Raw genomic sequence first — 24,264 nt, forward strand, 5'->3', positions numbered from 1 at the left:
GCTTTTTGTGTAGGTGATCTATCTCTTTGTGATGATGGGGTATTGAAGTGTCCCATTACAAATGTGTTATTGCTCATTTGATTTTTCATGTCTATTGATAATTGTCTTATATAGTTGGTTGCTCATGTATTTGGTGCATATATATTTATGATTGTTATCTTTTCCTCTTGTAGTTTCCCTCTAACAAGTATGTAGTGACCTTCTTTATCCCTCTTGATAGTTCTTGGTTTGAAGTTGACATTGTCTGCAAAAAGAATAGCTGCTCCTGCTTTTTTCAGGATTTCAGTTGCTTGGAAGATTGTTTTCCATCCTTTGATTTTCAATCTGTGAATTTCTTTTTGCATTAAATGTGTTTCTTGTATACAGCATATTGTTGGATCTTGTTTCTTGATCCACTCTGCCAGTATGTTTCTTTTGATTGGTGAGTGGAGGCCATTTACATTCATGGTTATAACTGGTATGTATTGGCTTATCTTTGTCATGGTATATTCCTGTTACTGGTTCCCTGCTTTTCCCTTCTGTTTAATTGCTTGCCCTGCCTGCTGGTTTCTTTGTGTTGTTGTTCTTGGAATTGTGGTCATTTTTATCTCTGTGTACAATATCTTTCAGTACTTTTTGTAGTGTTGCTTTGGTAGTCATGAATTTCTTCAGTTGTTCTTTGTCCTGGAAATATGTTATTTCTCCATTACTTTTGAAAGATAGTTTTGCAAGGTACATCAGTCTGGGTTAGATGTTGTTTTCTTTCAGAACCTGAAATACTTCACTCCAAGCTCTTCTTGACTTGAGGATTTGTGTTGAGAAGTGTGCCATGATTCTCATGGGCTTTTCCTTTGTAGGTGATCTGTTTCTTTCCTCTAACAGCTTTTAATATTGTTTTTGTGCTGACTCTCTGGAATCTTTGTTATTATATGTCTTAGTGTAGTTTTATTTTGGTCATGAATGTTTGGAGTTCTAAATGCTTCATTTATTTGTACGTTAAATTCTTTGTCCACACTTAGGAAGTTTTCTGCCAATATTTCTGTGAAGATTTTTTTAAAAATATCGTTTGTGCTGTCTCCAGCTTTCTCACTGACCCCAGTCTATCTTATGTTATTCTTTCCTTCGTCTTGCACCTGTTGGGCTCAGTTTTCATGGTCTCTTGCTAATTTTAAGATACCTTTCTTTTCATTATCACTAGCTATAATTCTTTCTTCAAGATCTGAAATCCCATCCTCTCCTTCATTCAAACTGTTGTATATGCTTTCAATGGAGGTTTTAATCTCTTGGATTTCTGTTTGGATCTGTTGCATGGATTCCACTTCTTTTCTCTGCTGGGCATTATTTGGTTGCATCATTTTTCTGAGCTCATCTATTCTTTTATCTGTGCCTTCTCTAATATCTTTGATTTTAAGCATCATTTCTTTCTATACGTGAGAGATTATTTTCTCCATAGCCTTTTCCACTTGTTTTATCAATTTTACTGCTATCATTTTAAAAAGTTCCAGTGTTTGATTTCTAATTTCATCCATTTCCTTGAGTTTTGGGCTTGCTTTGGGTGGGCTGGGGGGTCTGGGGTCTCATTTTGTTTCTGTGTCTTGTCATTTTCTATTTTCTCTTTTATATTTTGTTTTCTATGTTGATACTTGCCAGTTTCTTAGGATATATAGCTTTATTGCTAGTATTTAGGTTTCCCTATAAGGTGTCTGTTGTTCAGGGCTGTCTTCTAGATGTAGGTAGTTTCTTAAAGCTATCCCAACGCCCTAAATTCCCAATTTGTAAAGTATGCAAGAGTCCTATTTGGCTCAGCTCCCAATCCTTTTGTACTGGGCTGTGGTGGGGATTATGATGTCATACAGCCACAATCTTATCATACGGGGAGAAAAACTGTTCATAACATGTATGACATCCTGGCTAAAGTAGTATAGTTAGTAATAAAAATTGTTTCAAGTACAGCTTATCTACTGATACACTGTGGTAACCATTAACCTGTTATGTCTGACCAGAGGAGTAAACTCTGAAATTACATAACAAAATCAAACATATACTGTGCACTTGCATGCAGTAGTTTTCCCCTTAGGTGATTTTACCCTTCTATTGGGAGCAGGGGGATTAAGATGGTTAGAGGGTGGGCAAAAGTGATGAGTGAGGTCAGATATAGTAGAGTCAAGGCTGGAGATTAAAGGATGGTCACCCAAGTTTTAGGAAACTGGAGGACACAGGAGGGAAAGGATAAGGTAGAATTCAAAGGAGTAGTGAGAAAGGGCAGAAAGAGTGTTTACTCACTGGAAAGCTTAAACTCAAGAGGTAGTTGAGGAAAGAGAGAAAGTGGGTCTATAGAAGAGAATGAAAAAAGAAAGTAAGAAACCTAAAGACTGAAAAAATATAGGGAAAAGGAGAAAGAGGACAAAAATGAGCAGAGGAAAAAAAAGAGAAAGGAGATGAAAGAGAGGAGAGAAAAATAGAAAAAGAAAAAATAAAAACCCCAAATACAAAAATAATTACCAAATACAGAAGAAAACAAGATAGCATCCAACCAGACAGGAGAGGGATACCCAATCAGACAAACGGGGAATCAAAGTAGTAAAATACCTCTGGGGCGTAGTTCTGTAATAGTGCCCATATTTAATCCCCGAAATGTGTTGGGTGTGGAGCTGATCTTGGCCTCTGGATGTTGGACCTGCAACTGGACTTCTGATGGTGGAGTTCTCTAGAGTCTTAACTGCTGGCTCCTTGCTGCTGAGTCAGACACCCCAGGCTGCTGGTCTCACCAATTACTCCACCCTCCAAAGGCGTGTGTGTGCTGGTACACCTGGGACTAGGCTGTTGTCCTGTGTCTCAGGTCTTGGGGTTTGTGTAGTGTCCTGGACAAAAATGTGTGTCCTTAGACTCCGCTCAGAGACCCCGCTGTCCCCGAGACAATGGAGGAAGCACAGAGCACGGACTCGCTGTCCTGTAGCAGGCCCTGTGTCCCAGAGGGCATGGAGGAAGCACAGAGCACAGACTCGCTCTCCTCTTGCAGGCCCTGAGTCCCAGACAAAATCCACATTTTGAATATACATTCATTGGTTGGTCAACACTTGGGTTTACTTATGTTTTGGGGTATTACAAGTACATGCTGCTGCTATGAACATTTCTACACAAGTTTCTGTGTGATTATATGTTTTTATTTCTCTTGGTTATATACCTAGGAGTGGAATTACTGGGCCATATGTAATCCTGTTTTACTGTTTTCCAGAGGTGCAGTAATGCATCAAAAAGTCAGGAAACAAGGCAAAGGAGCACAGAGCCAACACTTTTTGTAAGGACTTTTTAGGCAGTTGGGATTGGTTAGTCTCTAAGACAAATCTTTGATTACACCAAACTTAGTATATTCCAAGTATATATCATATCAGATCTATTTGGGAAAGCCTGCTTCTCACAGCCAAAAATTCGTTAAACACACCAGTGCATCTCTAGAATGCGGCGTTACCAATGAAAGCTACCACACCCTGTCTGGAGCACACTTGATCGTTACCTCAGTAAGTGTGACTGGTCAGCTCTCAGAGAATTAGGTACTCCATTTTGACTCTAATTGAAATCTTGTTCTGGAAAATACTCAGATAGTCAAATTGCTTTCACTGTCCTTTACTAATGAAGAGAATACTAGTTATGGTTGAAAAGCTTCATCAGAGTTGAGATTATTATACTTGAGAGAAACATTTCTCTCTGTTTTCCTTTGTCCCCCTGCAAGAATCCTGACTCAGGGCAGTTCCTAAATGAAACAGTGCTTTGGGGACCTATGAAAAAGGCAGTCTGCAGGAATTGTTAATTATTTCTAAAAATAACTCCAGGAGACAGGCTAATGTAATGACTGGGTTCTGGCACTTTATGGTTATAGCAACCACTTTTATATATTTTGATTTTTCTCCCCTAATGCTTAATTATCTCTGTATGGGCATTATGATGGTATGTCATTGAAAGTACTAAAAATTTAATTAATTGCATAATAGTTATATCTTGTAGAAACTACAATAATGGTAAATTTTTTTTACATGTTTTATTATTGGTTCACAGGAACCTATCTAATCACAGACCAACCACAAAATATTCAAAATGCAAATCAGACACAATAAAGTATAGCTACCAATTACAGATTTTAGTGTTTTTGTATTCTGTAGCAACAAACTGCTAAGTCTAAGAAAATGTCAGCCAGAGCACTTTATCATTCCCTGATCTCTATTATATTTCCACTGAAAGATTTTAAGCTTTGTCATAGAAGTATAGCTGGAGTCATAAATTTACAAAAGGTATCAGAAAAGGCAAATATTTAATTGTAAACCATAGAAATTTAATATATTGAACATGTCAGAGTTTTCATTTTATGATTGGATGGTGTAGAATTTTATCAGTTTTCTATAATAATGATTGCATATTCTGGCTTATTGTGATTTTCTTAATGAATTACTATTTGTTCTTCAGATAGATCTGAAATCATATCTAGCAAGATAACTAGAGTCTACCATGTAACTGGTTGGTAATGAATAGATTTTTAAATATTAATTTTCACGGTCTTGTTAACATTATACAGTGAGGGAGTCTAATGGTGTTTAAATCTTGACATGTAGAAAGGACAAAGAGTTCATGTAGTGTTTTAGTATCATCTCTGTAATCTTATCACTTGTATTTCAGATAAGACCAGAAGTCCCTATTCCCGATGAGTTAGATGAAGATGAAGATGAGGAGGATGTGGATCTTTCAGTTCCTGGCTCTTGTTATCTCAAACTGTTGTCACTCACTGCTCCCTTGGTTTTACCAGGTGACTTCTATATGGTTGCAGGGGAGCTGGTATTTTTCATTGAAATTTCCTCTTGGATTGTGTTCTTTTGTGATGTGTGTATACTATAGTATACACACCAAAAAATATTAGAATCAAGTAAAATTGAACTGGAAATTAGTTTAAGAAATTGTCCTTGGGCCTGTGATACAGCTCAGCAGCACAAGCAACTGCCTGGCAAGTGCAAGGTCCTGAGTTCCATTCCTGGTACAAAAAAAAAGAAGAAAGAAAGAAAGAAATTGTCTCACACTGGATGTGGTGGCACATGCCTGTAATCCCAGCCCTCAGGAGGCTGAGGGGGAATTGAGTTCAAGGCCAGCCTTGACTACAAAATGAGTTCAAGGCCAGCCTGAACTGCAAAGTGAGACCCTGTTTCAAAAAGACAAAAAAAAGAAGTTGTTTTCACTGATAATTAACATTCATTTCAAAAGCTGAATGACTTGGTTTAATCAATCGTCTTCATTTTGTAACCTCACTGCAAAGATCATTAGACTATTTAAGAGATTAACTTCATAGTTCCATAATTATAAATTTATTCTTTCTATGAAGTGGTCCAAATATATTACTGATGTATGAGAAATATAAATTATTTTTTTAAAAAATGGATCAAATTGTGTGGCCATTCAGTTTTGATATAAGGCTTATGGGAACGTTTTTTAAATTTTTTTTTTATTTTAAAGGTTAAAAAAACTAACAAAACAACAATGAAGAGAAATCAAAACAACACAAAAACAATACATGACCCCAAAACAAAATGATAGGAATTAACAGTGGTTGGTACATTTCATGCTGTTATCTTCAACAAAGGTGCTCAGGCCACCAGACATAAGAATGTAAGATTGATCAAACAATCAAAGACACTAATAAGTAATTAAAAAAAAAAATTGAAAATGATGCAGAGCTTCACCATACAAGATGGTAGGAGTCCCAACAATGGTTCTTGGACTGCATATTGTTGCTTTCAGATCAGTCATTCTGATTACCAGATACAAATGTGCAAAATTGGTCAAGAAAAAAAATTTTAAGCATTAACTCTTCCTCGCAATAAACCACAGAGGTCAGCAGTACACCTATCCCAGCTATCCTTATATAGACATATAAATTTTGTTTTTCATTTTAAAGAGGAAGAAAAAGAAAAAAACCAAAATAACAAAAATAAATACATAAACAAAACAACATGGAGAACAATAAAAATGATACAAAATTTCAAAATAATAGGATATTAACAATGGCTTTTATATTACATAATGTTATCTTCAAAATGGTTGCACATATAATCAGATATAGGCATGCAAAATTGATCAAACATTAACAGTTCCTTTCAGTAAACCAACAGATTAGTAGTGCAATTATCCCAAGCTATCCTGTGTATACATATACATATTTTTTTCCTCTGCTTTCTTTTTCCTGTCCCCTCCTACATCCCAGTTGCTCCTTCCTATTTGAGCAGTTTCTTGTTAGGCTTATTGGGAACTTTAGCTTTTAAAAAATTATTCCAGTGCATACAATATAGTAATCATTCTTTATAGATGTCATACTTAGAAATATTCACCTGCCTCTATTTCTCTGTCTTACCCAAGAATTGGTAGATGGTCCCATTTGAGAAATTTGTTTGTGGATTATGACTGAGAATTTACATTATTTTAAATGTTATTTTCTGATTATTAAATATTCCCTAAGGGATCCATTGTGATGAATAGATTTTCAGTGTTTTTCAGTATTAGGCAATATTTTTTATTCTAATTCTACTTGACTGTTTATGGATAGAAAAATTTAATTTATGAAAATGAAGTCCAATAAAAATAAATCTTATTTTAATGGTCATCATGTTAGCCTGTAATGTTGGAGGTTTTTTGTTTTTTATTTCCCCTTTGGTTTCATCTCTGAAGATTCCTGGGAAACAGGCAAATAAGTATTATTTATTTCTACCCAAATCTCTTGTTCCAATTCATGGAAACTTGTTTACTGTTTTCTTGTTCCGTACTTCCTGTCTCATAGCTCTTTAGGGTCACTTCTGAGGCTAATAGTGAGTTCAAGGTGGGAAAAGCTTTATTATCTAACATAACTCTGTACCCTAAACAACCTTAGCGTCAAAGTCCCTTGGGGCTTTTCCTTCTTACACTTAGTCCTCTCGCTGCAGTCCTGTGGTGTGGAAAGGGGAAGGGGAAGGGAAAGGGAAGATCTGGGGCATAAGAGGAATGGTTGCTGAGATGCATCTGCTCCTGTCCTTCCAGCACCTCCAGCACGTGCAGCGCTGTGGTGGCCATCGGCCGGCTCTCTTGCATTGTTTGTGCTTGGTAGTTCCCACTGCCTTTCCCTGAGAAGGGAGGCTCTGAGAGCAACAGTTGTCATTGTTTGAAAATCAGTTATTAGAGTCAGGTGGGTGGTCTTCATGCTAACCATGTCTGGCAAACCATCCCCTTGGACAAAGCTTTTCCTTTTACTGTGCTTCCCTTTCCCTCAGATGACTAGAGAACTAAAACACAAGCTAGGACAGTGGTTCTGATCTTAGGAATATCAGCAATACAATGTATATGGTGAATGGTATGTTAATCACTAGTCACTACAGGCAGAAAAGTGACTCCTACTGGAAGTAGAAAACCCTGGCCCTTTTCTCCTCTTAATTCTTTTTAAATGAGCAAAAAGCCGCTGCAATTTAAATCCAGTAATTTGCATGAATCTTAATAGGGATACTACTAGTATTGGGCTTTTTTTTTTTTTAGGGTTTTGTTTTTTTTTTCTTTTGACACAGGATCTTGCTGTAGAGGGGAAAGAAACTCCCAACCTGAGAGATATCTGGGAAGAGTTCATGTTCTCTAACATCGAAGAATGAATTTTAGGAACAATGGAGGTTAACAGCAGAATATATTTATTGAAGGAAAGAAAGCTTCTGTGAGGGAGAGAGACAGAGAGAGAGAGAGAGAATGAACGAACAGAGGACAGACAGACAGAAGGGAACCTGAGTGGGTTGCCCAGGGAACCTGTCTTTCCCAAGCATGTTTATAGAGCAAAACCAAAAGGTGAGGTGGGTCTAAGGTGAGGAAAGATGGGAAATCACAAGGTGGGTATGAGGTTGGACAAAATTGTTCAGGTAAAATTGATTAAATCCGGATTAAATGCGGAAGTGAGTCACGTGGCAAGTGGGCATGAATACACAACAGGGGATTTTTCTGTAAGGGGTTGGGTCAGTGACTCTGCAAGGTGATTGTTACCTATTTAAAATGTCAATCCTTGATGTCCATCCCTAGGGAGTATGTGGTTGTGCTTGTTTAATCTTTTGTCTTGCGGTCTGGCCCTCAGCAAGTGTGGGCTGTAAGTTGTGAGGTTGTCTTCATACTGGCTGCTTTGAGTGCCTGGCCCTGTCTGACGGCCTGTGATATTTCTATCTAACTCAGCTGCCTATAACAGCTGTATAGTCCAGGCTGTCCTTAACCTCGTTATGTAATCCAGACTGGCCTCACATTCACAGAAATCCTCCTGCTTTAGCCTCTTGAGTGCTGGAATTACAGAAATGCTCCACCACACCCAGCTCCTAGTGTTGTTTTCTTTCAAAGAAAGGTTTGTTTTAAAATGTCTTTAGAAAAAAAAATTTTTTTAGACTTTAAGGAGCTGTGAAAATAGTTCAGAGTGTTCCCATGTATCTTTTACCTAGCTATTTCTACTGATAATATCTCACATAACCATAGTATGTTATTTCAAACCACAAAATTGTCATTAGTATAGTATTATTAATTGAACGGGAGAATTATTAGATTTTACCAGTTATTTTCAATATGTAAACTTTTGGGGTTAGCTTTATGTCATTTAACATAGCGTCCCCGAGTTCATTGAAAATTGTTGCCTGTATCATTAGGTTTTGTTTTATGTTTTGTGTTTTGTTTTTGTTTATTTTAGTTGCTCAGTGGTATTTCATTGTATGGATATATTGCCGTTTATTTATACACTCACTTGCTGAAAGACACCAGGGTTGCTTAAAATATGTCTGATACTCCTTGTCTTACAAATTTTCTGCTGCTTTTCTAGTTCTTACTTGGTCCTCTGTAGGAAAGAGCCTGCAGGGGTGGCAGACCTATGGCATGCATGGTACAGAGGGTTGTTTGTATCATTGAAAGCTCCAAGAGGGTCTCCATCACTGGCCTAAAGCAAGGCTCTAATGGAAAAAAAAGACTCTCATTGCTAGCTTAGCAACTAGGCAAAGAGGATGCTCTATGTACTGTCGACATTCAAACTCCTACTATCTCATCCTCATTTAAAATATTCTTTGGGCTGGAATTATTTAAGAATCCCTAATTTGCTGTAGAGCTTGACAGGAGAAAAATTTCCATTTTGGAGTTAGTCCATGTGCAGATATGTTCTTGTTCCTGTTGCAGAATACTGTTATTTCTGAGAAAATATAGAATTTCTCTTACCGTAGCATTGCTATCCTCAAAAAAAGATGATTCACATTCCCAGCTTAAAGCAAGCAGTCACGGTTGCGCCTTTGTATTCAAGAACTGGGGTATTTGACCCGCAGTAGATGTTACTCATCTTTTTTGTTTAGATGTTGTATTGGTTAAAGTTGTAACAAGAAAGGTAGATCATGTTTAGAGGAATAAATGAGAGGTTTAATAAAGGAACTATTTATGATTTTGCTTTTAAAGATAAGGGAAGTTCATTACGTCCAGTAAATCACCCCAGAGTGGTTAATATCCCTTGACCTAATATCCTCAGGGGAGGGAGAATAAGAAACTGTGTTTATCACAAATCGGTTTGCCTAGGGGGAGTCAGGGGCCTCCTGAAGAGGGATTCAAGAAACCTGTAGGAACCTGCAGGAAGGTATCTGGAGGATACATTTCCTGACATCATTCTGTTTTCAACTTCTGATCTCCTGCCTGTGTCTCCTGGGGGTTGAAGTCCACAGAAGCCAGAGAATAAGGGAGCCGGAGCCCGTAGGTGAATTTCTTAAAAATGCTTCTTGAAGGGCTCAGAGTAGGGTTAAGAAGAGCAGAGAGCATGTCTGAAGGGATAAATGGAACACCAGCCCTCCTGCAGATATTATCTGAGATTTGAATGGAGAAACTTTGTTTAATCTAGGAGAGGTTTAATGTATACAGGAAGGACAGAACTGGGCACTTAATAGATGCTACAGGGAGAATTTGCTGACCTTAATTTAATTTAATCATAGTCATTTAAAGGAGATTTTTAGATAAGTACAGTCAAAATGAAATTCCAGCATAGTGAGTTAGAATCTTGCTTTTGTTCCTGTAAGAAGCAGAGCAGTTTTTCTCTCTCTTTCATACTCCATACGATTTCTTTGCCTTTCATGTTTCTTTGTTTTTGTTTCTGTATTGGGCAGCCTCTAGTGGTCCTTAGGAAAATAACACTTGGATATATTTTGTACATCCTCTTGTCTTCTGATACATTTCGATGTTATTTTTAAAAAAATAAAACAGCAAAGATCTTAGGCTTAATTTCAAGGAGCATAGTAAAGAAATAATGAACATATATTTCTTTTTTAAATAACTGCTGATATTGTTATAGAATGATGTTTGGTCATAAAAAACCCCCCTGAAAACACCTAAAAGACTAGAAGGAGCCAGTCACATGATTATCTGGAAATGATATGTACCAGGTGAACGGAACAGCAAGTTTGGTGGCCCTAAGATAGCAACTTTGTGGTTTTAAGAAATAGAAAGATGCTCTTTGGAAGTGTAACTTCAACTTCCAAAGACAAGGAGGGAGATGATAGAGATGAGGTCAGAGGGAATGTCATGATCTTCGTGGTCAGAATTTATGAAGTTATTCTGTATAATGAAAAACCATTGGACGACCTCAGAAAGGAAATATTAACATTCTGGCTTCTGGTGAGTGGCGAGTTTTCAGGAGTGGCCATAACAGAAAGAAAGCGATAAACTAGTTTTTATGTTAATGTACATGAGGGAGAAAGATAGTTATACATAGGTAAGTAGCAGTGAAAATGAAGGAAAGGATGTATTTGTGATATACTTTGAAGGTGGAGGCAGAGTTTGCTAATGGATTACATACAAGAAGATAGGAATTAAGAATGATGCCTGAGCTCAAACACCTGAATGCCATGTTCTAATTTGGTGAAGAGTAAGAAGGGGATGGAGATCAAGAGTTTTCTTTTCGCCATGTGAAATTCAACCGACGTATAGCCTAAATGTTTATATAAAAATTAAGAATGAATATTTATTTTCTAAACACTGTATGTACTTTAACTTTTCATCTCCTTTTCAGCTTTGGAAGAATTTTTTACATCACTCGTGAAGCAAGAAATGATGAATATGCCCCGGGGGATATATCATTCTGCCTTAAAAGGAGGTATTCGCACAGACCAAGGAAAGACTGTAGCAGGAATCCCCAATTTTATTTTGAAGATGTATGAAACAAATAAGCAACCAGGATTGAAACCTGGCCTTGCAGGTAAGAAGAGTGTATAATATCGTGTTACAGGGTTTTAATGTATGATTTAAATATCATTTCCCAGTAGGATGTAATAGGTCATGGCAAGACTGGATAAATTACAAAAATAATCATATTTTTAAAAACATCAGAAAACTATAGAAGCAAAGACAAATAGGCTAAATTTCCTGAGTGGCCTGAATATTTGAGAACAGTTTTTTCCCCATTGGAGGATATTTGCTGATTCTGATTGTGGGTTAGGTTTGAGGGTTTGTTCCAGGCATATGCCTGGGCCTGTTGGAGAGAAAAGAAACCAGTAAAGATTTTAGTGACTGTATGGAACATGTGAAAAGATTGTCAACTTCTTTAACATCAGAAAAATGTAAATAAAACTACAATAAGATACCATTACATTTCTACTTTGATACTTTGGGTCCATGAATTCCACATCTTTCGATTCAACAAACCAGGGATTATAAGTAATTTTTTTAAAAACGTGTTTGTATTAAACATGTATAGGCTTTGCTCACCTCATCATTAATCCTTAAACAGTGCAGTGTAGCAACTATTTATGTAGCATTTACATTATATTAACTATTATAAGTAATGCAGAGGTATTTAAAGTATATGGGAAGATGTGAATAGATTATGTTCAAATACTACATTATTTTACACTAAGGGACATGTGCATCTCTAGAGTTTGGTATCCACAGGGATTGCTGGAACAATCCCCCAAGGCTATCAGGGACAAATTTATTGGTGAGTATGTGGAATAACAAGAACTGCTGTTGTCAATGTCAGTTCATACACCACTTTGGAAAACTGGTACTGAACAAATTCATACTCTGTTGCCCACTTATGTTATTATTAGGGATAAAACCAAATGCAGCGCCACAGAAGCAATACTGATCAATATATATGGAATGTTTCTGTGATGGGATATTACAGAGGATAAATATACTATAACTACTAATTGCAAATAAATGATTCTCACAACAATTAGAATTAGTGAAAAAACTTAGTTATAAAAGTAGAGTAGGCAAAATGGTTGCTACAAGTTACACTTCCCTTTTGGTTGGCCCCAGTGCCAGCTGCCTTTGGAAGTTCAGTGGGAAGGGCAGAGACGAGGAGGAGGAAATGCAGTAGGTTCAGGTAGGGGGAGAGCTTGTCCACTGTGGGTATTAACTAAAGGATAACATGTTATCAAGAATATGCAAAGATTAATATGTGCAAGTGTTCCTCTTTAATTGAAATTAATATTAGGAGAAAAGCTTAATGGAATCTCTGGAACCAGTAGTTTACAAAAATTAAAATAAATCAGGCATTGTAAATTTATTCGTTTATTTATAAATGTTTATACTTATTTATATTAAGTAACTTGTAAGTACATGATATTTTAAAGCTAACTTTTTTTTTTTTGATACTTTGGATTGAACCAAGGTCCTTCCCACTGATAGCCCCACCTGCTTCCTGTTTTAAATTTTGAGACAGGTTCTTGGTGGTTACTAATTTGCACAGGTTAGGCTTGAATTTGCAGTCTTACTCTCATAACTACCCAGTATTCTGGGGTTACAGGCTTGTGCCATCATGCCTACTTTAAATGTTAGCTTTTATGTCTTTCATTTATTTATGTATTTTTTATTTATTTATTTATTTTCCTTAGTAATAGTCAAGTATCATGATTTGCTTATTAGCAAGTGATCTTATGAAATTACCTTTTCATTAGCTCTCTATCCAGATTACTTTGTTAGGTTTCTCCATAATAAGTATCTTTGTAAATTTCTTTTTTTTTTTAAATAAAGGGGGTATGCTGTTTTGCTATGATGTTGCCACGTATCAGAGTAAAGATGGCAAACCACTACATCGACTGATGGCCAGTAGAGGGCGAAGTTTTAAGCAGATGTCCCTTGCTCTTGTACATGAGGTAGGTGCCTTGCATTAGCCTCTGCCTTTTGTGTATTTTAGCGTCTCTCTCCTTCACTTTATGGTTATGAAGGTGAAAAAAATAATTTTTTTATCATAACTAATGTAAATTGTTTCTTTTTTGTTTTGTTTTAGCATTTTGTTTTGTTTTTTGAGATAGGATCTCCCTTTCAGGCTGGCCTTGAACTATGTAGCCCTGGCAATCACAGTGATCCAAGTGCTGGAATTACCACATGCCATTGTGCATCAGTATAAATTGCTTTTTTAAAAATTGCTTTTGAAGGTTACCAAATTAGCCAAGTGAATAGAATGCTAAAATATCTTGATGTGTTTTTGAAGAAACTGGCATGTTTCTCTAACTTTATAGCCTACGTATTCAGGGCTGGTATCTACATATTTGGCTTGTCTTTTCAGAGCCTAATTTCCATTGAGTAGAATAAGTTTGAAATTATTATTTAAAAAAAATACTATTTCTTAATTTTAGTCCTTTGTATATAGGGTACCAATATTCATATTTTGTGAGTGGAATTATCAGTAAATAATAATGTATTTTAAAAATAAGTCCTTGAATTAGTGTTTATTTTGCTTTTCTCTCCACTTCCCTTTTAAAGATAAAGTTATTTGATGCTGCTGAATGACTTGCATGAAATCTGATCATTGCAGATTATAGCAAAACCAGGACTAAGAGGAAAGGTGAAAAGTACTTGACAGATGTATAGTTTTAGGGCTGGGGATTTAGCTTAGCGGCACAGCGCCTGCCTGGCAAGTGCAAGGTCGTGAGTTCGATTCCTGGTACCAGGGGAAAAAAAAATGTATATTTTTGTTGTTTTTAAAAACTTCATGATACTCCTTCAGATTTATGTAAGTTAAAAAGTATGAATGAATAACAAAACAAAATATCACAGTTATACTAGTTGCCACCTATGTAAGAATGTAGCAGGATACGGAAGGCTTTGCAAGACCCATCTTTATCCTGTACCATCCATTTTCTTTTCCTGTAGTTAGAGTTGAAATGGTATAAATACTTGATTGCGGGTGTCTTCTTCTGGTCTAACCAGGAAAGGAAGATATTGGAAGAATAGTGTTTCTTTTGGAAGAAGAAAGGTTTAATTTTATGAAACAGGAGGAAAACATAGGGGATTTCTACAATTGTCTCAGCAGCTAATGAGATTGCCTGACATCTCATTAGTTGACATGGAAAAGGGAGAGATTTGGTGCTCTTTTGTGTCCTTAAACTGTACAGAGTATTTGAGGACAACCAGAGTTTGAAATCTTAAAGATGATTTTAAAAGTTTCTGTTATGGTTTGTATCTAGATGTCCCCTCAAAGCCTCATGCAGTCATGGGGTGGGCTTCTAGAGTTTATGATAGATTCGTGGTCCAGTGGAATTATGGGTATGAGTGCTGGGATTATGGGTGTGAGTGCTACACCCATCCTGCACTGGGTGTAGTAAGGTAGGTGGCCTGCATACAGTAGAAGAGAGGGAAAGAGGCTTGCTCACTGCTCCTCCCTTTTTGCTCTTGCTGCTTTTGCTGTTTTCTGCTCCATGAACTGTTGCCCCTTGCTGTGTGCCACTCTGCCTGGGAGCCAGCCAGCTATGGACTGAAACCTCTACAGACTGTTAGCTAAGTAAACCTGTTCTTCCTTAATTTGGGGTGTCAGGTGTTTTGTCTCAGCAATGAGAGATAAGTAACCAAGACAGTCACCATCAGAATAGACTCAAGAGAAAGTATTATAGTGAGGAATAGCAGAACATATCCTAGATAATGTATCAGAATTTATAAGGTATGTCCTAGACTTTAGCAGAGAAAGTCTTTGGTTTAAAATACTTGTAGCTTCTTTCGTAGTAGGCCTAGCATTTCAAAGAGATGGGAAAACAAGATGATTATTTTTAGAGTCAAGTAGAAAGCATATTGAACAGAATTCTGCCAAAGCTATTATTGTAGGGTTTTACTTCAGATTCTATCTTCTTCCTGCTTAAGTTCATCTGTGTTTTTAAAGAAAGGCAACAAGGGAATCAGCCATATAGTTTCTTAAACTGTGTGACAAAATCCAATTTGAGTTTTAAGAAATGATTAATACGAGTAGCAATTGCAGAACAGTTTGTAATCAGCTTACACACCTTTAAAATTGTTGTACATATAGGTGGTGTCTGATTTAAAGTGTTCTGCTTATGATTTTTAGAAATTTACAGTGGTATAAAAGTGACATAGATCCAGTAGAAATTGTACTTTGAATTTTGAGTTTGGGCTTTTTCCTGGGCTAGCAAAACACAGTATGATACTTTCTTTTGATGCTTGGCTGTGGCAGCAAACTGCCATGAGATCATGAAGGTGAACTTCTTATAATGTACTGTGTAGTGAAGTCATAATGTTGTTGGTTAAATATATTCCATGCATTTAAATTCATCATGGTTCATCAGAATGTCACCTAATAATCATAAGTGAGGGAGCATCTGCATATTCATGTAATTTTTGCATTAATGCTCTAAGGTAGATCTTGTTAATTTGATGAAGGTCATCCGATGGGACGTAGAGGAGCCTGGAAGTTGAACTTAGGGATGAGACTCTAGAGCTATTAAACTGCCTTTTACAGTGGTCCTCCCTTATTCGACAAGGATATGTTCCGAGGCCCTCAGTGGGTGCCTAAACCCACGAATAGCATTGAACACTATACAGTAATACCCATTCCTTCTTAACTAAGTGCTTTTTATGCAGTGTGGCTCTTTTGCAGTTGGAGGTGTGACAGCAAAAGTAGCGAGATTTCTTTTTCCTTCCTTACAATTTCATTGGTAGATTTGTTTTTACTGTACAGCTTAGCAACCTTAGCATACAATTCTTTTTTTATTAGTTGAGAACCTTTACTTTCCCACTTACGGCATCTCTTTGGCTTATTTAAATTGCAAATATCACCACTCTCACGCATTGGGACCATTATTAAGTAAATAAGGATTACTTGAACACAAGCATTGCAGTACAACAGTCAGTTGGATAACCCAAATGGCTACAAAGCGACCAAAGGGAGGGAAGTGTATGCAGTGTGAACATAGTGGACAGAGGGATGATGTACTTCGGAATGCAGTGCTGTGAGATTTCATCAGGCTACTCAGAGTAGCATACAATTTTAAAACCTATGAACTATTTATTTCTGGAATTTTCAAATTTATATTTTCAGAGTACACGGCTGGGTGTGGTGGTGCACGCCTGTAATCCCAGCACTCGGGAGGCTGAGGCAGGAGGATCACTGAGAGATTGAGACCAGCCTGGGCTACAAAGTGAGCTCAAGGCCAGCCTGAGCTGCATCGTGAGAACCTGTCTCAAAAAGACAAAAAAAAAAAAAAGTATTCATATTTTCAGAGTGCAGAAAACTGTGGGTAATCTAAACCATGGAAAGTGAAGCTGCAAATATGGGAGTCTTTTCCTCTGCCAATCAGAGAACATTTATTTTTATTTATTTTTTTTTTTTGGTTTTTCTCCGGTACCAGGAACCGAACTCATGACCTTGCACTCGCCAGGCAGGCGCTTTTGCCGCTGAGCTAAATCCCCAGCCCAATCAGAGAACATTTAAAAACTGCCTTTGTGTCTTTCTAAGATGAATAGCTCTGAACTCTTCTCCTTGCTTCTAGCGTTTCTTTTGTTGCAGTCCACTGGGTTTTTCCAGTGAAGTTTCTTCAACTCTGCTTTGGTTCTCACCACTATTATATATTTTTTTATTGTAGTCTTTCTTGAGTACTTTTTTTTTTGGAACCGGGAATCGAATTCATGACCTCACGCTTGCCAGGCAAGTGCTGTGCTGCTGAGCTATCCCAACCTATTTTAGTCTTTAAGAATCTCAATTTTTTTTTTTTCTAAATCACTAGTTAATGGATCCTTGAAGTTTTCCTAGTTCTTGATTATGAATAAATCTGGTACTATAAACATTCTTATAAAGGTCTATTTGTGGACATTTATTTTCCTGTTTTTAAGTAAATAATACCTAAGAGTGAAATTGCTAGGCTGTGTGCTAAGTGTCTATTTAAGTTTATAAAAAACACTAGACATCTGTTTTCCTACTGGCTGTCTCCTTTTCAGTACCCTCTGCAAAGCTCAAGCATTTTAGTTGCTCTGTCTTCTTACCAGGGCTTGATATGATTAGTTTTTTAAATTGTGGCTTTTCTTGTAGGTAGATAATGGCTTCCATTTTGTGTTTTATTAATAGTTTCCCTTGGGGTATTTCTGAATGATCAGTAATGTTGACCATCTTTTCATTTGTTAAAATATGTTTTGAACACATTATTCTTTTGCTTAGAATAAGCAAATAATAATGTTTTCAAGGTTTATGTTGTAGCATGTATCAGTACTTATTTTTTATGGCAGAATAGTATCCTATTATATGGATATATCACAATTAGTTTATCAATTAATCAGTTTATGTATAGCATCTCAGTTACTTTTCTGTCATTGCTGAGACAAACTACTGGACACTCAAAGTTAGAGGAGGGAAGGTTTTTGGCTCACAGTTTGTAGAGGTTTCAGTCCATAGTCACCTGGCCCTCAGGAAGGGTGGCACGGCAGAGGGGCATCACAGAGGAGAAACGGTTCATAGTAAGCAAGCAGGTGAGAGTATATTAGCCCTCTTTCTGTCCCTTATATTTTATTTGGGCTACCTGGCCTGGGGTGGGTGTAACACTTGCACCCTTAATCCTAGCCAGAACAATACCACATCTATTAGTGGTCTGATTTCCTAATCACACCTCCTTTATCCCATCACCACACTCTAGATTCACCCACCTCTGAAAAGCTCCCCATGACCTCATGAGGCTTGGAGGAACATCTAGACACAAACCATACTGACAGATGTTTTCTTGTAGAAGTCTTACATTTTAAGGCTTGCATTTTAGCCTGTGATCCATTGTAGTTAATATCTGTGTTAGATGTAAATTATATTTGTAGAAAATACCATCCTTTCTTCACTGAATTTCCTAAGTATCTGCGTCTAAAATCATTTGCCCATATGTAGTTGGGTCTGTTTCTGTACTCAGTCGTCTCCCATTGGTCTCTATGTCTGTACTTTCACCAAAACCACACAGCTCACTGTCATTTTACTGTAGCACCTTGAACTGTAGTATGAACTCTCCAACTTTGTTCCATAAACAGACTCACTGTCCTAGACCCTTGGTTTTTCTATATACATTTTAAGTCAGCTTCTAGAATTCACACACATACACATAAAAAGTGCTGTGATTTTGATTGTAAATATATTGAATCTATAGATTTATAGGTCAACTAGGAGAAAATTAACATCTTGGTAATACTGAGTTTCTATGCCCAAGAACAAGGTATATTTTCCCTTTTAAGTACAGATATTTGGTTGTTTTCATATTTACATCTTGGACACATTTTATTAAATATAAATATTACATATCCCTAAGTATTTTTTCCTAGTACCGAGGATTGCACTCAAGGGCTCACACATGAGAGATAAGTGCTTAAGTACTGAGCTACACCCCAGCCCGTTTAAAAGTTTAATTTTGAGAGGGTCTCGAGGCTGACCTTGCACTTGCAAGCTTCCTGCATCAGCTTCCCAAGTAGCTGGGATTACAGGCATCTACTATTGAACTTGGCTCCTAAGTGTTTTGATGGTATTGCAATTAGACTGGGATAGGGTTAATTTGTAACTCTTATTGGTAGTATATATACATATAATTTCTACTCTGCCCTTATTAAACTCATTTAGAAACTCTTGTAGCCTTTCTGTAAATTATTTTTGTTTCCATTATAATGTTGTCGATGAATGAGGATGGCTCTAATTCATTTCTTATTACATGCCTTTCATGCCTTTTTCAGTGCCTGACTGACTGTCCAGGGCCTCTACTACAATGTTGAATGGTGAGGGTGGAGATTCTCATCTCATTCACAGTATTAGGGAGAAACATTCAGTATTTCACGATTTAATATGATGTTAGGGTAGAGATTTTTTGTAGATAATCTTGTCAGGTCAAGAATATTTTCTTCAGTATTAAATTGCTGAGAATTCTTGTCACAAATAGATGTTGAATTGTGTCAAATCCCTTTTGTATATCTGTTGAGATATTATGAATTATTTTGATTGATTTTCTAATGCAAAACAACTCTATATTCTTGGGATAAATGCCAGTAGATCATAGTGTTCTGTCCTATTTACATATTGCTGCATTTGACTTGCTAATATTTTGTCAAAGTTTTTTGCATCTGTTCTCATGAGAGATGCCATTCTATAGTTTTCTGATAATATCTGCCTGGTTGTATTATCAGGGTAATACTTGCCTTGTAAAGTGAGTTGGGTAGTGTTCCCTTCTCTTCATTGCCTGAAAGTTTACAGTTAATTGTTAATTAATTTTCTTAAGTTTCGGTAGAACTTTCTGGTGAAACCATGTGGGCCTGGTTTTCTTTGTAGGAATGTTTGTAACTATGAATTCCATGTATGTGAAACTATTCTTTTTTTCTATCTTTGCCTTCCTCTACCTACTAATGGTAAAGGGAGGATTTGAGTGGCATAGCGTCCATCACACTAGTGCCTGGGTTTGTTGAAGTATAAACTCCAGAAAACCTAGGAGTTTTTTTTTTTTTTTTTTCACATGCAGCTCCAAAGCCTGGTATTACTGGTATATGGTAGGGATGTAATAAATGTTTGTTCAATTAATAATTTTAATCTTGGATGTGTTTTATACTTTTACTTTTATGGTATAGTTTTCATTTTCCAGAAATGTTACAGTTAAGTTGGAGGTAGGTATAATATAGTCGTGTACTACATAAGGGTGTTTATTTGCACAATGGGCCATACATACAATGGTCCTATAAGATTGTATTGGTTGGTGATGCCATGGCCGTCTTCATTTGTGTAAGTACACTCTGTCATATTCCCAGAACACAGTCGCATAATGACACTGTGTCTCAGGACATACCTCTGTTGTCAGGTGATGTGTAACTATAATGAGCATAGTGCTGTGTGACCTTGCCTTTATGTACTCTTTTGTTGTGTTTATATGGTTTAACCGCACCTCCCCTTTCCTCATCCTCAAAGAATACATCTCTATAGGGAATTCTGTAGCCTCTCAGCCACAACCTCCATGGTCTTCCATACTGTCAAAGAGTACTCTGTAGCCTTTCAGTGGCCAGAACTATAGGGCAGTGAGTGAATAAATGGCTAGAAGAAATTAGTTTTGAATGCGGAAGTACCTTATTATTCATATTTTAAGACTTTATTTCTGAAAACAGTTTTATGCACACAACAAAATTGAGTGGAAAATGCAGGGCATTGCCGTAAAATCCCACCTGTCTTGCCCACTCCCAACCAGAATGGTACACTTGTTACAATTAGATAAACTTGTGTTCACAACATTATCACCAGAGTTCATACCCTACATTGGGATTCATTTCAGGTGCTGAACATTCTGTGGTTTTGAGCAAATGCATAGTGGCATATGCACACCAATGTAGTGTTACTCGAGAGTAGTTTCACTGCCCTTAAAAAACCCTCTGTAACCCTGTTCATCTCTCCCTCACCCCTAATTCCAGGTAACTGCTGTTTTTACTGCCTCTATATTTTTTATCTTTTCCAGAATGTCCTGTTGTTGGAATCAATATGGTATTTTATGTTTTTTAGATTGGCTCATTTCACTTAGCCATATACTTTTAAGTTTTCTCTGTTTCTTCATAGGTTGATAGCTCACTTCTTTTTTAGCACTGTATAATATTTCATTTTCTAGAAGTACCACAGTTATCCACTTACCTACTGAAAGATGTGTTGGTTGCTTCCAAATTTTAGTAAATATGAATAAAACTACTTTCAACATCAGTGTGCTCGTTTTTGTGTGGCAGTCATTTTCAGTACTTTTGGACAAATACCACGGAGTGTAATTTTGGAGTGCATACTAAGAAGTGACTGGTTTTCTTAGAAACTGCCAGCTGTTTTTCAAACTGGCAATGCCATTTTGTATCCTTACCAACCCTGAATGAGAGTTCTCCGCTCCACATCCTTATAAGCATTTAATGTTGTGTTATGGATGTGACCATTCTGATAGATGTGAGTATAGTGGCATCTCATTGATTGAACTTGTATCTACTTGATGACATATGATATAGAACATCTCTTCATACGCTTTTTTAAAAAAATCTGTGTATCTTTATAAGGTTTCTGGTAAGGCTTATGGTCCATTTTTAAATTTAGTTGCTTTTGAGTTGTTGAATTTTAATATTTATTTTTGATAACAGCCCTTTATCAGATAGGTGTTTTGCAAGTATTTTCTCCCAGTCTGTGGTTTTTTTTTAATCTCTTTGACAGTGTCTTTTGCAGAGCAGAAGTTTTAAATTATAACCAAGTTCAACTTATAAAGTTTTTTTTGTTTGTTGGCCTTTGATATTATTTCTAAAAGTCATCACCAAACCCAAGATCATAATTTTCTCCTGTGTTATCCTGTAGGAGTCTTATAGTATTGTGTTTTATATCTCTCTTCATTGTATTACTTCTGATTTTTATTATGTATTATTTTTATGAATGCCCTAATTTTTATTATTTCTTTTATTATTACTTTTAATTTATTTTTTCTTATTATTCTTCAGACTAAATAGCTCTTATTTTTTCACATTTGTACTGCTTGTGCTCTCTCGTCAAAGGTCAGGGAGCTGTGGGTATGGCCTCTCCCCAGGCTCTCCCCACGGTCCTTCCAGTCATTTGTCAACACCACACCGTCTTGATGAATGCAGCTCTGTGGTAAGGCCTGAAGTTGGACAGTGGCCATCAACTTGGTTCTTCTCTCTCAGTGTTATGTGGATCTTCTGGGTCTTTTACCTCTTAGTATAAATGTTAGAATCAGTTTCTTGATAGTCATGAAATAATTTGCTGGGGATTTTTTTGGAATTGCCCTGAATCTATAGGTCAAACTAGGAAGAACTGATATTTTGATGACCTTGAATCTTACTATCCAGGAGTGTCTCTCGTTTTATTTAATTGATTGTGGATTTCTTTTATTAGAGTTTTGTAGCATTTCTTGTATAGTATTGTAGTATTTTCATAGATTTGTACATATTTCATTTTGGAGCCATATTGTGGTAGGTGGTATTGTTTTTAATTTCATTGTCTAATGTTTCATTGCTGATATAGATGTGATTTTTACTTATTAACTTTGTATTCTACAGTCTTGATATAATCACTTATTAATTCTAGAGATTTTTGGGTATTTTAAAATTTTTTCTGTATTTATGCTCATGTCATCTGTGAACAAAGACAACTTTACTTCTTCCTTCCTTTAGTGTACATTTTATTTTCTTTTTTTGTTTTACTATATCAGTGGGGCTTAAAATATGGTTTTGAAAAGGAATGATCAGAGGGAGACATCCTTGCCTTGTTCCTGATCTTAGAGGAAAACCTTGTAGCTTTTTACCATTAAGTATGATAGTGGCTGTGAAATTTTTGCAGATATCTTTATCAAGTTAAGGGTAAACCTTGGTAAACCTAGTTTACAAAGAGATTTTTGGGTTTTTTTGCTGTTTTATTTTAAAGAGAATAAAAAAACCAAAATAACAACGTAGACAAAAACAAAACAAAGCAAAAACAACAAAAATGATACAGGGTTTCAAAACAAAATGATAGGAATTAACAGTGATTTTTATATTATCCATTGTTATCTTCAGCAAAGTTGCTTGTATGACCAGATGTAAGAATGTAAGATTGATCAAACCATTACAGAGAATCAAAAAAAATAAAAAAATTAGAAATGATACAGAGCTTCACTAAAGATGGTTGAAATTCAACAATGGTTGTTATATTGCATATTGTTGTTCTAAGAGTTTTTATCAGCTGGATTTTGTCAGATGTTTTTCTTGCATTTATTAGTTTAAGAATGTAATTTTTTTCTTCAACTAGTTGATATGTAGGGGTTATATATTAATTGACTTTTGAATATTGATCCAGCCTTTCATAACTGGGATAAATACCACCTGATTGTGGTACATAATTGATTTTTACGTTATTGGATTCAGTTAGTTCACATTTTACTGAAGTCTTTTGCACCTATTGTTTTCATTTTTTTGATCTGTCATTTTCATTTCTTGCTAATGTCTGTATATAGTTTTGGATTTAAGATGATGCTGCCCCTATAGTATGAGTTGAGTGGTATTTGCTTCTGTCTTCTGGAAGAGACCATAAAGAATCAGTATGATTTCTTCCATAATGTTTAGTGGTATTTAAGTAATCATGTCTCAAACTATTGCTTTCTTTTTGGGAAGGTTGTTTTCTTAGTTTGCTAGAAAGTTACTGATTTTATTTAACTTCAAAGAACTGGCTTTTAGTTTTGATGAGTTTCTCTCTTACTTTCAATTCCATTTATTTCTGCCCTCATTGTTATTATTATTTTGGATTAAATAGCTGTTATTTTTCCACATTCATGATTTGGAAGCTTAGGTGATTGGTTTTAAATCTTTCTTTTCAAATATATGCATTAAATGTTCTGAATTACCCTCTAACCAGTACTTTTGCTGCATCCCACAAATTTTCATAAGTTCCATTTACATTTTTATTTAATTCAGATCATTTGTGGACATTTTGAGACAGGGTTTCACTATGCAGTTAAGGCTTACCTTGAACTTACTTTGTAGCCCAAGCTGGCTTCAAACTCACAGTGATCCTCCTGCCTCAGCCTCCTGAGTACTAAGATTACAGACATGCCCCACCATGTCTGGCCATTCAGAACATTTTAAAATTTCTTTTGAGCTTCCTTCTTTGGTTCATTATTTTAAGTAACTTGTCTGTTTAATTCCTGTTATTTGGATCTTCCAGCCATTTTTTTTGTTGTTGATTTCTAGTTAAGTTTCACTGTAGTGTGGGAGCAAACATGTGTTTGCTAATCTTTTAAATTTGAGTGCATTTTATGGGCCAGAATGTGGTCTTCCATGATGATTTTATATGAGATTGAGAAGAATGTGTATTCTGCTGTTACTTGTAAAATGCCAACTATATCCAGTTGATTGATGGTATTATGGAGTTCAGCTGTGTCCTTGATTTTTTGTTTGCTGGATCCATGCATCTATGACAGGGAGGTATTGAAGCTCTAACTATTACAGTGGATTTGTATATTCCATCATTTTTTTTTATTTTAAAGAGTAAAAGAAGGATAACATCATAATAGGGGG

General features: G+C 36.2%; 1 protein-coding gene across 4 annotated transcripts in view; it reads left to right on the forward strand.

The window, feature by feature from the left end:
• Positions 1 to 24,264, forward strand: part of Focad (focadhesin) — a 279,220-nt gene that overhangs the window by 171,410 nt on the left and 83,546 nt on the right. For all 4 annotated transcript variants that reach the window (XM_005388739.1, XM_005388740.1, XM_013516350.1 and 1 more), the window contains 3 exons: positions 4,648 to 4,774; positions 11,030 to 11,215; positions 12,997 to 13,118. In XM_005388739.1, the coding sequence (XP_005388796.1) occupies positions 4,648 to 4,774; positions 11,030 to 11,215; positions 12,997 to 13,118 (435 nt within the window). The remainder of the gene's footprint in view (positions 1 to 4,647; positions 4,775 to 11,029; positions 11,216 to 12,996; positions 13,119 to 24,264) is intronic.

This window comes from Chinchilla lanigera, unplaced genomic scaffold (genome assembly GCF_000276665.1).
Source record: "Chinchilla lanigera isolate Chin_1 unplaced genomic scaffold, ChiLan1.0 scaffold00033, whole genome shotgun sequence".
Taxonomy (NCBI): domain Eukaryota; kingdom Metazoa; phylum Chordata; class Mammalia; order Rodentia; family Chinchillidae; genus Chinchilla; species Chinchilla lanigera.